We start from the raw sequence: 16,560 nt of genomic DNA, 5'->3' as shown, positions 1-16,560 counted from the left end.
CCACGGCCTGCCCCGGCTTTTTTCGATTTTTGTATGATTTCATGAGTTTTGGACTAGCAGTGGACGTTAATGTGTTACTTCCCTGACACTTTTCCTTACACTCTTATACACTACTCCTTTTGGAAATAGCATGATATTTAATGGTTCTTAGTATTGAAACACTTGGAATGATAACGATTTCTTATGTTGTAGAGCATTTAGATTTGTTTGTTAAGTGAAAACTCGCTATACAGAGTTTTTCAGGGGTTCTCATAGTTGTGGGATATTTTTTGACTCTTTCTTTTTAAAAATGAATTTTATATGATGGGAATTGTGGGAATCAAATTCCTTTAACATAAAGTTCATTTCGTGTAAGAAAGAAACTTTGCACACACATTATGGTGGCATGAGAATAGGTTTTAAGAATTACAACATTTTCAGATATTACACTTTACTTAATTTAATTGCATTTTTTAATCCCACACAAACAGCAAGATTGTTGTTGTTGTTGTTTTATGCAAGTGCTGTATGCACTTTGACACTTGATGTAAGGTGTGAAGTGGTTTACACTCGATGCAAAATATCTCAAATATCTCAACAAAGCATATATAGTATATTATAGTTACTTGGGAATATCTAGGTTTACCGGGCTAGCTAGTAATGCATATGGTAATATGGTAAAATAATTTACAAATTTATGACGTTATGACGCGTTCAAGTAACACAACAACTTGTTTTTACACTTTGTTGCAACTTATACAAAGTATAAGATAATATATAAACGAAAAGTATTAGGAGATCCCTCGTCATGCTAGTATAATATTATTCTTAAATAAATCTGAAATGTTGCGCGCCTTGCTTTTTAATTGTATTTAAGCCGAGCAGCCTTCCAGGTTTTGACTAATAGCCTCCATGTCTAAAGTGATGTACTTTGTATATGTACTGTTATCGCTCATAAAAGGGATTAAATGTTGTTCCATTAAATTGATAAAATATGTCAAACATATAAAAACTTTTCCTAGATTAAAAATAGATACGTTTTCCTGATTTTTTTTCTTTTGGCTCAACAACCGTTGTCGGTCAAGGCCTGCCACTGTACCACTTTCTTGTGGAGTTGGGCTTTCAGTGACTTATTGATTCCCCCCATAGCAGGATAGTCAGTCCTACGTATGGCGGCACGGTCTATTTGGGGCTTGAACCCATGACGTTTCCTGATTACATGTTGCTAAATGCTTTTCTCCATGAAATATTATTTTGTAGCAACCTAAATAACTATGTCAGAGATCAGTTAAAAAATACTATCATGGCTAAAATATTATTTTCCATTAATCATTATCGTTAATTATCATTAATTTCTACAAGTATTACGTTCCTTGTCAGCACTACTCTTTGTAGTAATATTCTTTGAGAATAGGGTAAATGTACCAATAGTGGTGCAATTTGTAGTGATACCGATGTGTTTCAATGGATTTAAAGTGTTAGGAAGGTAAATTCTTGAATATTTTAACACATAGCAATTGAAATATGTTTTATCTTCTATAATGGTGGTATGGTTATTATAGTCGTTGTATTGTGTTCCTATAGTGGTGGTAAACAAAGATGCATCAAAAACGGTGTATAATATCAATAAACCTAATTTCGAAGCTGTTTTCGTATGAATATCAAGGATTACTGCCATAATATTGGTTTCTTGCGTAATTTGATGGTAAAAAAATGTATAAATTTGATCGATGAAACTATTGACTAAAGTACTGCATCACACCTGTCGTCAACCTACACCCGAAAGAGTGTGCTTGATTTGAAGTCAATTTTTCATTCAGCCATATAAGCAAATTTTGGAATGTTTTTGGTAAATTACCAACATAAAACTCATTTCTTTTGCTTATTTTAGTGAAAACAGTATGACATGTCAAAAATATCCTCGAAACAATCTAAAACGACCTGTTTTTATGGATTTTATAAGTATCACAACATGCCTGGTTTATAAGGAACATGCCTGTTGTGTGTACCTATAATGGCACTATGGTAAAAAACTCTTAAAAATGCATAAATATGGTCAAAAAGCAAATAATTTTAGTAAAACAATAACATTTCATAACAGTTATGTTGAAAAACTAGTAATTGCGTGATTATGTGGTCATTTAGAACGTTAACAGAAAAATGAGTTTCGTTATGAAATCCTAAGGATTTTGGAAAAATGTTGACACATATCACAAAATAATAGATTTTTCGGTCACTAAGTAACGGAATGGCCCCATTTAACTTTTAAACCCTTTGTAAAAGGCTTAAGAACATTTCACACTAACGTAAATAACTTAATTACATTTAATTAGCCGTATGAACCGCATTTCAGTGCAATACCTCCACTATTGGTACTACCACCACTATAGGTACATTTACCCTAATGGTTTTATATCCCAGTTTTTTCGGATAAGTTAAATTATTTGTTTACGTTACGCTTGATGAATGGGGAAAAATGTATTCTCACAAATACCAATGAGAAGCCATTAGAGCTAGTTGTCTAAATTTGCTAGTTGATTTAATCAATTAATTAATTATATTTTCATTGTTTTTTAGTTGCAAAATTCGAAGATTTGCAATGCATTATTGGTAAAAATTGTTTAAAAAAATATTAAGTTGCTCGTGAAATGAAATACGCTTACTGCCTCGTACAATAACGCAGGGTTTGATTAAATATAGTACCTGATGGACAATCGAGCTCGTTATACACCAAACGACCATTAGATATATAGCATTGGTAATAGGAGCTAGGATTGTTGCTATTAGGATAATTACCCTGCCCTGAACAAGTGTATACACATTCACCGAAACGCGTACTGGAAGAGAAAAACGTAAAAAGAGCGCCGTTTGGACACCGTAATACTTCGGTGGGTAGATTAACGCCATCACATACGACGTAATACACTCTACTCGTGCCGTAAAGAACGTAGCTAGGAACTGCTACTGGACAGGACACCGTAACACAATTAGCTGCTGATATTTGACGAATGCATGATGTAGTGACGATATTAAAGACGTAACCCGGCGGACAGGTATACACCGTTGAGGACTCACTAGCGGCTAAACATACATGATAGTTCTGACAGTTGTTGGGATCTACGGAAAAAGATACAAAATAAAATGATATGAAACTACTCATCTTACGTACACGCACCTGGAAAAAGTCCACTAGCGGAGCAAGTGAACGGCCTGCTTTCTGTTGATGTTACACAAACATCCGAAGGTGTTGGTCCGCATCGATCAGATGCGGTACCCTCGATACAGAATAAACCAGTACCACAAGTAAATGTCGTTTCAATTTCCTGCGTGCCAAAGCAAGGCCTCCGCGAAGTGCAAGAATCACAAATATATGTTTTTACTCCATCACATTCCTTTTTTACAAAAGCTCTTGTGTTGAGAGCAGTACTAGTGCCATTGTCCAGCTGGCAAAAAGATTCTTTGCGAATAAGAGTAATTAAAATGAAAGTTAGTAGAATGTGGAACTGCATTTTGAGACCACTCAAATACGTTTGGATACTCTTTACCAGCTGCCTTTTAAATAAACCATATCGTTAAAATTAAAATGACAACGTCATGTAAGATTTGTACTCTTATCTGTGCACAAGATCAATGGAGATTAACTTCTGAGAAAATGAACAGTTCAGTAAACAAAATAAATAAACCGCGGTTTGCGTTGCAAAACATCGTACTGCAGCGTGATGATCTGGCCTTCCAGATGCTTTATTTAATCTATTTAAGTTTGTTTGCATCACGAGCATCATGTGGATCACGTGCTACTTATTAGAGAAATGGCGTTTCTCTATGTGAGATAGAAAAATAATTATGTACAATTGTGTCGGTAAGACAAAAATTAAGATAAATTAGCAATCACCACGTTATCAAAAAGATGGCTTCAGTTGCTATCAGCCACGCATTACCAAAATATACTGCAAAACGGTTTAATTAATACTTTTTGTACTAAACATATCTCTTTTTTTTATTTTGTTTATCAATGTACTATTTATCTTGAATTACATTAACGGATTAATACGAGTGGATGCACTAAGCGGTCACACGAGTACTACATTCGTACATTTCTGAATTGTCAAGCGAGAAATTATAAAATTAAATATAAACTAGAACAGGATTAACAAGTAAAATTACTTGTGATCGGAGAGTATGTCTCTTTTTTCGTGGCCCCACGGGGCTGCGTAGTTTGCGTAGTACAGTATCGGACATAAAGATGGTCCTGGTGTTTTCAACGCAGCATGCACCTGTTGGGACAGGTTTATGTGTGGTTTGTGTGTTTGTGTGTGTATGTGTGTGTATGTGTGTGAACATGTGTGTGTGTGTGTACATGTGTGTGTGTGTGTATGTATGTTTGAATGTGTATTGGTGTGTGTGTTTGTTTCACAAGTATGTCGTTTTGTATAGATTTGTTAGTAGTTTTTCTGTGTTTTGGGTAAGGTTTTTGATGTAATAAGCAGGACCACCGCCCTCGCGATCAGTGTTTTTTCGATCTATTAACAACTTTAAGGTCTTCTTTCGCCGTGGTCTTCTGAGGACGTCCGGTTGACTTGCGCGTTTCGGTTGTCCAAGCGCGTTTCAGTTGTCCAAGCGCGTTTTGGTTGTCCAAACACATTTCGGATGTCCGAAGCGCGTTTGCGACAAAAGTGCGCGATCGTTCCATTACAAACTCGATCGTTTTGCGCTTAATGCCAGCAGCCGCCATTCGCTTTATTATATGGCGCTGATCATCGGTACAATGTTTACCTCGACCCATTGTTACTAACATTGCTTGCTTGGACCGTCAAGAACGCGCTGGTTAAAAAGTTGGACACGGCTGATCCCGTGCTCAGCCTGCGTTTTGCTTCTACACGTGATGAATTACATCGTTGTAGAGCAGCAAAAAAAGCGTATGGATAAAAACTATCAATGAGTAAGCGAGTGAGTGTCTACCCATTTAAATCGAGAACCGAATACTGCCGCGCTCATGAAACAAAACGACCATTGAAAAGAACAACTGCGCGCCAGCTCAATGCACGCACAAAGTTTAACATGCGCACACAACGTTCAACGCAGAGATGCACGCAGGCATTTCTATGGCGTGCACTGGAGAAACACCTGTAAGGGAATGCCGAGTTCATTGCTGTTGTGCGCGTGTCCATTTCACATCGCTGCGCATGCACATTCATCAACCAGCACACCTGCGGTTTCTTCCGAGGAACAAGCGCTGCTGTCGATGCAAACTTTAGCTTTTATCCAAGTGCAAACGCACGCTGTCTCACATGATAACACACATTATCAGAATACTTTCCATGCAATATGAAACCATAGCAAGCTACGTTTTTCAGACACAAACCCGCGCACTTGCAAATACACATTAAAAAGCACACTCTCTTTCTACTACACACACACACACACACACACACACACACACACACACACACACACACACACACACACACACACACACACACACACACACACACACACACACACACACACACACACACACACACACACACACACACACACACACACACACACACACACACACGCACACACACACACACACTCACTCACACACACACATACACACACACACACATACACACACACAAACACAAGTAACGTGGTAAAACAAGTGCAAGGTGCGTTGAAAACACCAGGGTTCTATCTTTATGTTCGATACTGTACTTAATGCGCCCCTGATTCTTTTTCTTCTTCTATGGCACAACAACCGCTGTCGGTCAAGGCCTGCCTGTACCCACTAGTGAAGTGAGCTTGGCTTTCATTGACTTATTGTTAGCATAGCAGGATAGTCAGTCCTACGTATGGCGGTACGGTCTATTTGGGGCTTGAACCCATGACGGGCATGTTGTTAAGTCGTACGAGTTGACGACTGTACCACTAGACCGGCCCCCGCCCCTGATTACATTGCAATAAAAAGATGAAACAAGATTGAACAATTATGTCCAATGTTAGGGTGCGATGGAATATCATCTTTTATTTGGATGGTATATCATCCTACGCGGTGATGCCGACCTATACAGGCTTTCGAGACTTATCGAGTACCTCGCTCTTGGATAGTCAGTCCTTGTTACAGAGTGACGGTCGATGTGTGGCTTAAACCCTTGTCATCTTAAACATGTTGTTAAGTCGCGTGAGCTAACGACTGTACTATGAGATGATAGTATATGTAGATATGCAGAAATGCTAATGGAAGAGCCTTGAAGGTAGGTAATTTTTTTAAATTATTACGTGTTTTAGTCATCAGAAATATTCTGCTTCTATTTGGCTATACGGTCATGGCCACCAGAAGTGTAAGCAGTATTATTCTTCATTTTTACATGCACTGCAACTGAAAATCTGATTACATTAATCTGACAAATAATGCTAGTTAAACGTATAAAACACATTGCGTGCGAGCATGTTTATTGTTTCTCCCAAATATAATTAAAAACTCACCACCATGAATTTACAACAGCCACACTGTAGACGTATTGTTTAAGTCTCAAGGTTACGACTGTATCTTTTTCGGCAAATAAATAAAAGATCTGGGATGAGATAAGAGAATTACATACTTTGATCATCTTATCTAAAAGATTCTTGTCCCTCACGACAAAACTTATAAAGCCGGTTTGCCAAATATTCTTTGTAGCTTCGCTTCAATTACCAAGGAGAGTACGACGTGATAGCAACACTAGTTTAGCACCATGGGGGCAGTGGTTTGGATTCTAGGGTTGTGCTGTGTAATTGCAACGGGGCTTCAGGTAAGACAATCTTTTAAATATTATTATGTCTTTTTACAAAATAATAACTTTATTGCTTCAGACGATAAGAGCGGATGATAGCTTACCAATAGTCGTTCGATTGCATAGAACTGTGGTTGATAATACTAATACAAATCTAAACGATTCCAACGAGTCTAAAAAAGAATGCAAAGCCCGTGGCATCACTTGTGGTAGCTGTACAAGTGTAATGGTAAGCATTAAAGCAGTACCATACAGTGTACTGTATATTTGTAGATTCATTTAAATAAAAATCTGTTTTTCTTATACTGTTTCAGCTTTGTAACCATGAGAATAAAATGGTTGCCTCATATGAGTGCAGTTCTGTCGATGCTCAACGACCTTACTGTGTGGGCAATGGAATGTGTACAAATATCATGGATGCACAATGTAACACGCCTAGCGAATTATGCCCACCAGAACAATCCTATGCATTTTATCCAGGTAGGAGCTGTTTTAAATGAATGTTTTAGCAGCTGATTATTTCCCCCTTTATTGGACTTATTTACAGTTCCCGGCAATTGTAGTGAATCGGTATATTGCAACGATAAAAAGTTCGCAATGAAGCAAAGCGCTCCTAGCTCATCGTACGTGTTCAATTCTTTAGTCCAATCATGGACTTTGCGTAAAACTACTGCCGATTGTTTCCAAATTAACTGTCTGAGTTCAACAATGCAGAACAAATTTTATGTATATAAACCAAATCCTCGGCTATATTTTTATTGCGCCACCTTCGGGCCGATGACGTTCGAATGTAGTGAAAATGAAGAATTCAATGAAACTAAGAGAAGGTGTGAGTTTGCTTGCAAAAAAGAAGGTAAATTTGCAATTCCGGACGGAAATGGAGGATCGCAAACGGATCGCTACTATTTATGTTTGGCGGGACTGAACGGATCGGTAAGCTTCCCGTAGATAGACTCTTTATATTACACTTAATCTATATAAATCATATCTATTACAGTACCAATTGTTTGAAACACCCTGTCCTACTGGACTGACTTTTCAAACGGACGATTGCAAACTACCACCGCCACCAGCTACATCATAAAATAATCTAACATTGTTGCTTAATAAATTGCATGTTTAAAAATGTTCAAGCTAGAATGCTAAGAATGATGACAAAATTACTTATGCATTTACTTGTCTTGCACTACAACTGCTTTGTGGACCGAGCTGTTTCAGAAGTGACCGAAACCGGTCACGGTTTCGCTTCTCCCAAGACATTATCGCAGCCTTAACGGCGGACTCCACCGTGCCATCTTACCACTTACTACGTCCCCTCTGTTTGGACGGCATAATAGGACTTGGCGGACTGGGAATGGGTTCCATGCAGATATTATTATTATTGTTATTATTATTGTTTACTAATTCATTAGATAATGCAGGTCCCCGTGTATGATCTTAATACATACAGTGGCGGCCACCTAAAGTCGGACACCTCATATTTTCACCTTTTATCCTTTTATTTTTACCACGAAAATGTTCAACCAATTTTAAGCAGTAATAATTCTATCTAAATAATAATCAACGGCATTGAGGCAATTAGGTCTTAAATGACAGGCTAGACAGTAAATTTTCACTATTCCTTCATTCCGCATACTTCTAAAATATTAAATAGCTCTAAAATTACTATGATACTTCTTTTGGAATCTTTTAGCAACGGTATTTGGCAGATTAAGGCAGATTAGAGCGCTTGGCCAAGGTTACGCAGATGACCACCCAAAATAGTCGATGGGCCAATAATCAAATGATTTTGGCATCATATAAGTTAATATTGGCAAGTTACGTGGTCATTTTGCTATGAAATGAGGACTGTCCGACATTCAGTGGACCGCAATTAGCGGACTGCAAAGAGATTCGAGGTTTTCTTCAAAGACGTGTGTAACAAGTTTTCCGATAAGTGGTCTAGGGAACTCTCCATGGTGCTGCAAAGTCAGATAAAAATTTAAAATATGAGGTGTTCGACATCGATTCCCTGCCAACTACTGAATATGTGCTTTTTAGCTGGCACGTTTTTCCATACACAAATATTAAAGTCTATATAATACAGAGGTCGATGCATAGCTTGATTTTGGTCCACCATTTTGAAGGCTTGTTTTTGACAGTTAGGCAGCGGTCTAATCTTGCTGCGCGCAACATTGTTGCTGGCAAAATGTATGGATTTTGACAGCTAGCGCAACTTTGTTATCGGCCAAATTCAAACCAATTTGATTTTTGTTTGACAACATTTTCTATTTACCTTGGTCATGGTGATCGGGTGTATGAAATGACACAGCAGCAGTGTGCGTTTTGTTGACATCCGCTAAAATTAGTTTTTTTGCATTTTTAAGCCTTTTTTTTGTGTATATTTTATTTTGTCAACACTTTATTCAACAAGTGAATGATAAAAAATAAACTCTGAGCTGTTAATTGGCATTTTTTTGACGCTAAACAATGTCAAAGCGAAATGTTGCCAGCAACATTCATAGACCACCTCAGCGATATGTTTCCGAGCAACAATGTTGCGCGCAACAAGATTAGACCGCTGCCTTAGATGAAAAAGCGTTCACAAACAATTCACAAACAGCCAAACACTTTTCGGGGCTAATTGTGCATTTTGTGCACAAAACTTAGTGTAACTATACATTTCTTTCTCATCAACGTGGCATGGATTAGTTTTTTTCAGTAATTAATCACTTAAAAGCCGGTCTCATGGTACAGTCGTCAACTCGTACAACTTAACAACATGCCCGTTATGGGTTCAAGCCCCAAATAGACCGTACCGCCATACGTAGGACTGACTATCCTGCTATGGGGGGTTATCCAAAAGTCACTGAAAGCCATCCCCATAAGCGGTTCCGGCAGGCCTTGACTGACAACGGTTGTTGTGCCATAGAAGAAGAAGAATCTCTTAAAAACGACCACCATCAAAAATCTAGCCTCTTAGCTTTGGTCCTCTTGAACTGCACATGATTTCGTCGTAATTTCGGGCACTGATCTTGTTGTAATTGATAATTACACTATAATTCTATCTTTTTTGACATTCGTCAACTTTTTCAAACACTAAAGTCATTTTAGTACATAGCTTTAAAGGGAGTTTTTGCTTCGTTTTGTTTTGTAAATTATTTATATAAATTATATAACATTATTGCGAGTTTTTTAAGTCGTAGGAAATGTTTTATGGGTTGCAGTCAACATATTGTGAATTTGTATGCAAATATTATCCTTCGTAATAATTCAAACTCATTTAAAGCAATTTGCACCACTACAAATAGCGCCTCTATTGGAACATTTACCCTACTCTCTTGAAATGCTACTGTATGATAATAGTCTTTTGGAGATATCTTATCTTATATATGCAATTAAGTTGTAAAACGTGTGTTGCATAATAAAAGCAAAACAGTATAAAACAAAACATTTAGATTCGGTAAAAGCTCATTGTGTTCATAACGTGAATGTAAAAAGTGGTCATGTTACGTTCAGTTATTTTGGTTCTTTTGATTATTGCAGTATACGGCGAGGTTTGTAAAGAAGAATGGCAAAATGTATTGTAGAATGTATCGAAAGAAGTTTCACTAAATTAAACTGATATTAATTTCAGGAGCAAAATGCACTTCGTCAACTGATTTCGAAGCGCGGTCCTGTAGCTTTAAGTCGTGCAATATCATCTTGCAAACAGGGACGTCGACAGGATTGTGAGGACTGTTCTACAGTAAAAATTTGTAGCTACGATCAGACCGCTCTTACATCCTATCGCTGTCAAGATGTAGATCCAGCTAAGCCTTATTGTACAGGTGAAGGAATATGCTCAGAAACGCAAGAAGATGGTGTTGTGTGCAACGAAGCGAATGAATTGTGTCCGATGAATTCTCCTGGGTTCTATCCTGGTATGTTTCGTGGTACATTTAGTAGATTCTATAGATATATGAGTAACTGTTAACGAATTTTATTTACAGACCCTTCAAATTGCACTAGATATTTGTATTGTGATTCTGAAATGTTAGGATATGAGCAAAACTGCTTAGCGGTCAATAATGTGTACAACCAGACTACGGCTGCTTGCTTCCTTAAGCGCCGTTCATCTGATTGCTTCCAGGTGGATTGTAAAAATTCTCGAAACATAAATAAGTGGTTTGTATACACACCTTTCCCACAGCTGTATTTTCTGTGCTCGTCAAATGGGGCAATCATGTTCAAATGCCCGCGTGAAACTGATGTTTTTGATTTGGACCTAAAACGATGCGAGTTTGAATGTCGCGAAGCGGGAAGATTCGCTCATCCTAATGTCAGAATGTACTACGAATGTGCATTTGTTAGCACCAGCAAGGTAAGTAAAAATTTAAGTATAAATGAGCATGCATGTCTTATACATTCTTTTTTCCACAGCTCCAGAAGTTTGAACAAACTTGTCCACCTTTACTGGAGTTTAATGCAAAGGATCAAAAATGTCTTGAAAAAAATGACTTGATGAGTTAATAAAGATTGATGGGATTTGTTGATGTTATTATTGAAAATGGCTACTTGTGCATAAGAGTAACACATGAATAAATGCAAAGCAAACTGTGAAAAATATGTATTTGCAGATATTTTTATTGTATTTGAGTGTATTTATGATTAAAAAAAAGAAACATCTTTAAGGAAATTATACGGTTTCCTAACACTAGCACAGGGGCTTCGGATGAGCTTTAGAAAGGCGTCTTACTCGGTTGAGGTTCAGGATACAAGAGAGCGTTTATTCGCAATTGTCACATCGAGGCGCATAAGGACAAGTATCTTATGTGTCTTGTTTACGCCCGCGAGTTGAGCGATTATATTCTAATGCTGCTATCGAGCAGTTTCCTAATGCTGCTATCGAACAGTTTCCTAATCTTGCTGTCGAGCAGTTTCTTAACATAGTTCCCTACTAGTGATGGCTAAAGTTGGAAAAAATCCGGAGTCGACTCCGTCCACGCTGCAATATCCGGAGTCGTTCGGAATCGTCCCGAGTCGTATGGAGTCGCCCGGAGTCGCCCGGAGTCGGAGTCATCCGGAGTCGTTCGGAGTCATCGGAGTCGTTCGGAGTCGTCCGGAGTCGCCCGGAGTCGGAGTCGTCCGGAGTCGTTCGGAGTCGTTCGGAGTCGTTCGGAGTCGTTCGGAGTCGTTCGGAGTCGTTCGACTCCAGACGACTCCGGACGACTCCGGACGACTCCGAACGACTCCGTCTCCGGGCGGATATAGTGATTCCATTTTGCCGGAGTCAGAATCGAACTAACAATAGTCAGAGTTGGATCGGAGTCGTGGGTGCGCTCCATATAGCACATCACTACTCCCTACACATCTTTATCATAAGTTTATCATTATTACATAGTATATATGTTTCTTTTTACCTTTGGTACAACATCTGCTATCGGTCAAGGCTAATCTGAAACACTAATGTGCTTGACTATCAATAACTATTTAATTTCCTAATGCAGGATGGTCAGTCCTGCTAAGTGGCTTGATTCATTTTTTAATTAAAAGCATGTTGTTCAGTCTTACGAGATCATTGAACTACTGAACCGACGCTAGTCAGGAGTCTATGCTCGGAAAAATCTGAAAGAATGTTGGAAAGGAGGTAGGAAAAGCATTGAAATGCATGAGAAATGTTTAAACTAAGAATTATTGAATTGGAAATTTTAAATTGTTTATTTTTTATAGCGGATGCATAGGAAAAAATCAAAATTGTATGTTCAATTATTAGTATTGCTCCGAGATTAGTAGCAAGATTTATTTTACATAGACGCTGCAGCACTAATGTTTTCTACCTTAAATTCGTGAGCGCTCTTATAAGCCTACATGTATAGCGTACGTATAGTAGTAAATCATACATTCAAAGTTCATTACATCCTGTACAAAAAAATGTCATTTCGTTCATCAAGACGATTTTGTTTCAAATGCAGCCCATCTCAACAAAAGGTAACTCATCCTCTGCACCACAATGAGATGCGACAAAAATTATTATGCTTAAATTTCAGATCTTTTTAAAAAGATTAACCGATTCACCGCTTCTCGGAGGGAAACAGAGGGGACTGATCGAATCCGCTAAGTTATCAAGTGAGCATCATTCTTCAATCCCTAAAAAACATACTTCTTTTCCTATCTAGAACAGACATACTTTTTCGATATTACACATACAGTCAGTCCAAAAAGTATTCGTCTAGCTGAATATTGTGCAGAAAAAGGCGAATTATGGCCGCAATAGGCATGCGGCGGTAAAAGTTATCATGGGGTTTGATAAAGGCACTATCAATACACACGTGTTGCTAAAAATAGGCATTAAAATAGTGCAATAACAACTAAATTATTTAAATAACTAAAAAAAGTCATTTGATTGGTGCGCAAAAATTATTCGTCTATCAGACTTTTGGCGTAATATGCGTATGAAAACAAAGGTTATGGAATCAAAAAAAATCCTGATCTTGTTTCTTATTGCATTTATGACTATTGGTGACTACTTGCACAACGCAAGAACTCATTTGAACCTTTAAAAAGGCGTATTTTTGATCCACTCATCCTACAAGACTTGTTCCAATTATTCTCTGGTAGAAATATTGCATTTCCGGACTACGTGGCCAAGTGCCGGACTACATGGCCAAGGCCAAGTTTTGCGCACGTTTGGTGAAAGGTATTTTCGTTCTATCTTTTGTTTTGCTGGTCAGGAAAGCCCTTAAAATTCTTCCAAAAATATGTTATCAAAATTAAAACAAATTTTACACGTTGTAATCTACAAAATCGAATGTTTTGAAGCTGTGCCTGTTATCATTATTGAGGCGACAAATACAACACAAATGTCAAAAGCATCTGCCCATTTTTATCTCTAGCGTAACTGCCCATTTTGCCTCACGTGAAGCATTTTTGTATTTTTTGTTATATTAGTAAAAATACGCATTCAATTGCTTTGCTTTCTTGAGACAAAATGTATAGAAATGTCATATCTTTAAAAACATATCATGTAAAACTATTGGTGATACTGGTTCAATCTTATTTTCAAGTGGCAAAAATTACACCAATATGCTACTCAACCTTATTTTGCATTTTTCTTGGTTATTTGTAATGTAAGAGTTATGAAACTTACATGGTGTTCATAGAACACTATAATGAATACATTTTGAGCATTGGAAAGTATCTTTGTAGTCTAATAATGCTTAAATAGAGGGTGCCCATTTTGCCCCACATATCCATTTTGCCCCGCTTTCCTCTACGCTAGTCAGTGACGTGTGGAGGTCCGCTAAGGCAGCAGTCTAATCTTGTTGCGCGCAACATTGTTGCTGGCAAAATGTATGGATTTTGACAGCTAGCGCCACTTTGTTGCCGGCCAAATTCAAACCAATTTGATTTTTGTCTGGCAACAATTTCTATTTACCTTGGTCATGGTAATCGGGTGTATCAAATGACACAGCAGCAGTGTGCGTTTTGTTGACATCCGCTAAATTTGGAATTTTTGCATTTATAATACATTTTGGTGTATATTTTAGTTTTTCAACACTTTATTCAACAAGTGAATGATAAAAAATAAACTCTGAGCTGTTTATTGGCTAATTTTTGACACTAAACAATGTCAAAGCGAAATGTTCCCAGCAACATTCATAGACCACCTCAGCGATATGTTTCTGAGCAACAATGTTGCGCACAACAACATTAGACCGCGGCCTAAGCATGCCAAGCTTAGGCCCGGGTCTATGAAAATGTTGCGAGAACAATTGTTGCCAAATCGGATGGATGGTTTGTCAAACTCATGTTGCGGGAATATTTTGTTGCAAGAGAAACAAATCGATTTGTTTCATATTTATATGTTACAGGAATATTTTCGGTTTGTTTGTATACCAAAACGAATAAAAAATAATTTCTAATGTTAAAAAATAATAAAAAATAATGTTTATAGACCCGTGCCTTATTGAGTACCGAGCGTCGCACGATCATATAGTGTGGAACACAGCCGATCAAGCAGGAGCTCTCGGCAGGGGCGCTCGGTGCGGTTGGTGCGCGGGCCGCACGTATCATTTTCATGAAGTGTTTGCTTATTGTACATTATTTTATTATTGTACGTATTATTAGTGTTGTAAACAAAGTGTAAAATCTCAAACCTAACACATTCTATATAACAAACCGTGAAGGCATGACTGGTCACACCTCTCTGATTCGACTCACGTTTTGGATACGACCACCCTTATCTATTAAGCCGTATGTACAATGTACATATAGCATATTTGTTCGCAATATGTCTAATCGAATGGATGTATATGCTTACGACGTGCATATTCCATATTAAACTTAACATGTCGCACTTATCATTCGGATGAAGCTTAGGGATTGTATAGTTCACTCGAAGATGATGATGTAAATATAGCTGGCTCTCTCATTTCGGAACAAAATCGCTATTATACAATCTTGATAGAGACTACTATAGATTCGTTCAAAAATTATATTGTTGACTCGAGACATTGATTACAAATTGATCTGAAATGGCTTGGATTAAAACAAAATATTAAACGCAATATTTAATCTTACTATTTAAAAAAAAGTGAAAATTATTTTTAATATTTCCACGTATGGTGTATTATTGTTCTTTAAACGTTTTTTGCGATGTCATGGAAGCTAGCGCTTGTGTAATGTTTCTCTTCTTCCTGTGCATACTGTTATTCCCAGAAATTTTACATTAATACATGATAAAAAATCCAAACTGAATGTAATTACATGCAATTCGTAAGGATTAAAAATATTTGTAAATTGTGATTAAATATTATAAGTAGTAAAACTCTAAAGCAAATCTATTTCCGTAGCTGTAATCTGGCGCTTTAGAAAGCTGCTCGACAAAAGATGGTCTACTTTTGAGTCAGATAATGCAAATGTTCTTTCGATCAGTCAGATATTTCAAACGAGAGACAAATCAAGATATCCAATACGGATCATAATAGAAAATCAGCTTTTTTACAACACTTTTCCGTAATGGCCGTGGCAGCACTTATGGATATCGATTTTTTCGGAAGGTCTGTCAAAATTTTATATGGAATTTGACAGATAACGTAGGATGTTTTGATTCCGTCGGATAGTCGCAAACTATTTTATCTGTCAATGTAATTATGTAGGTTTTTGAGAACATTCTCAAATTTAAGTTTTATTATCATTAACATATAAAACTGGTAAAAAAATCGCAAAATTATCTAAATTGCACGCTAAAATCGCATCGGATGAGGCACTGTCACCACCCCGACACTGATACGAGATACATAATTGGGTCTTAAGTGGACGTTTTGCACAATAAATAATAATAGTTTATTAGAGGCTATACAGTCATTATGGTAAATATAAAAAATGTATAAAAATGGTAAATATTACAACATGCCCGTCATGGGTCCAAGCCTGACTTACTATCCTGCTATCGATTCAATCATATAAGTCACTGATAGTCCAGCCCATTAGTGGCACAGATAGGCCTTGACCCACAATAGTTGTAGATCCAACGAAATATTACAAAATAATTAAAAAAAATCAAAAATAATACATCAATTAATTAAAATCCGGAATTGCATTGCATTGCAGAAATAAAAAAATATAATATTTTTATTATATTTTTTCCGAACCCTGATAAATTCTCGTTATTTTACTTACTATACACCCGCCCTTTCACATTTGAAAAAAATTTCCTATTATAAATATTATAAGCTATTACAAATAAAAATGTAATAAACTGTAATAACTGTATAAAAATAGGCATTCAAAGTAATTAAATTAACAAATTCTAGAAGTAAAATACAAAGTTTAACTTTTCTTCTAAATGCTGATGTACTGC

The 16,560-nt window shown here is 37.1% G+C and overlaps 3 protein-coding genes across 3 annotated transcripts; 2 read left to right on the top strand and 1 right to left on the bottom strand.

Moving 5' to 3' along the window:
* Window positions 1–2,438: 2,438 nt before the first annotated feature.
* On the bottom strand, window positions 2,439–3,529 carry LOC4577831 (uncharacterized). Its single transcript, XM_001230817.3, has 2 exons — window positions 3,155–3,529; window positions 2,439–3,096 (listed from the first exon to the last, which is right to left on the bottom strand). The coding sequence occupies exons 1-2, from the start codon at window positions 3,486–3,488 to the stop codon at window positions 2,639–2,641; spliced, it is 792 nt and encodes a 263-aa protein (XP_001230818.1). The 5' UTR covers window positions 3,489–3,529; the 3' UTR covers window positions 2,439–2,638.
* Window positions 3,530–6,625: 3,096 nt separating this feature from the next.
* Window positions 6,626–7,865, top strand: LOC3291073 (uncharacterized). Its single transcript, XM_559095.3, has 5 exons — window positions 6,626–6,755; window positions 6,817–6,966; window positions 7,052–7,217; window positions 7,285–7,670; window positions 7,735–7,865. The coding sequence occupies exons 1-5, from the start codon at window positions 6,699–6,701 to the stop codon at window positions 7,819–7,821; spliced, it is 846 nt and encodes a 281-aa protein (XP_559095.2). The 5' UTR covers window positions 6,626–6,698; the 3' UTR covers window positions 7,822–7,865.
* Window positions 7,866–8,692: 827 nt separating this feature from the next.
* Window positions 8,693–11,324, top strand: LOC3291070 (uncharacterized). The gene is made up of 5 exons (XM_061656587.1): window positions 8,693–8,705; window positions 10,218–10,273; window positions 10,354–10,639; window positions 10,709–11,079; window positions 11,139–11,324. Exons 1-5 carry the CDS (start codon window positions 8,693–8,695, stop codon window positions 11,226–11,228), a joined length of 816 nt encoding a protein of 271 aa, XP_061512571.1. The 3' UTR covers window positions 11,229–11,324.
* Window positions 11,325–16,560: the final 5,236 nt, after the last annotated feature.

This window comes from Anopheles gambiae, chromosome 3 (genome assembly GCF_943734735.2).
Source record: "Anopheles gambiae chromosome 3, idAnoGambNW_F1_1, whole genome shotgun sequence".
In the NCBI taxonomy this organism is placed as follows: Eukaryota; Metazoa; Arthropoda; class Insecta; order Diptera; family Culicidae; genus Anopheles; species Anopheles gambiae.
Note: the sequence above shows the minus strand (reverse complement) of the source record. Positions and strands in the feature narration are given on the sequence as shown.

Excerpts from the sequence above, each read along its gene's own strand:
- LOC4577831 (XM_001230817.3), bottom strand. The coding sequence starts at position 3,488 with ATGCAGTTCCACATTCTACTAACTTTCATTTTAATTACTCTTATTCGC. Across the intron at positions 3,097-3,154 it reads CGCTAGTGGACTTTTTCCAG|ATCCCAACAACTGTCAGAAC; the intron begins GTGCGTGTACGT and ends CTTTTTCCGTAG.
- LOC3291073 (XM_559095.3), top strand. The coding sequence starts at position 6,699 with ATGGGGGCAGTGGTTTGGATTCTAGGGTTGTGCTGTGTAATTGCAACG. Across the intron at positions 6,756-6,816 it reads TAATTGCAACGGGGCTTCAG|ACGATAAGAGCGGATGATAG; the intron begins GTAAGACAATCT and ends TTATTGCTTCAG. Across the intron at positions 6,967-7,051 it reads GTAGCTGTACAAGTGTAATG|CTTTGTAACCATGAGAATAA; the intron begins GTAAGCATTAAA and ends ATACTGTTTCAG.
- LOC3291070 (XM_061656587.1), top strand. Across the intron at positions 10,640-10,708 it reads TTCTCCTGGGTTCTATCCTG|ACCCTTCAAATTGCACTAGA; the intron begins GTATGTTTCGTG and ends TTTTATTTACAG. Across the intron at positions 11,080-11,138 it reads CATTTGTTAGCACCAGCAAG|CTCCAGAAGTTTGAACAAAC; the intron begins GTAAGTAAAAAT and ends TTTTTTCCACAG.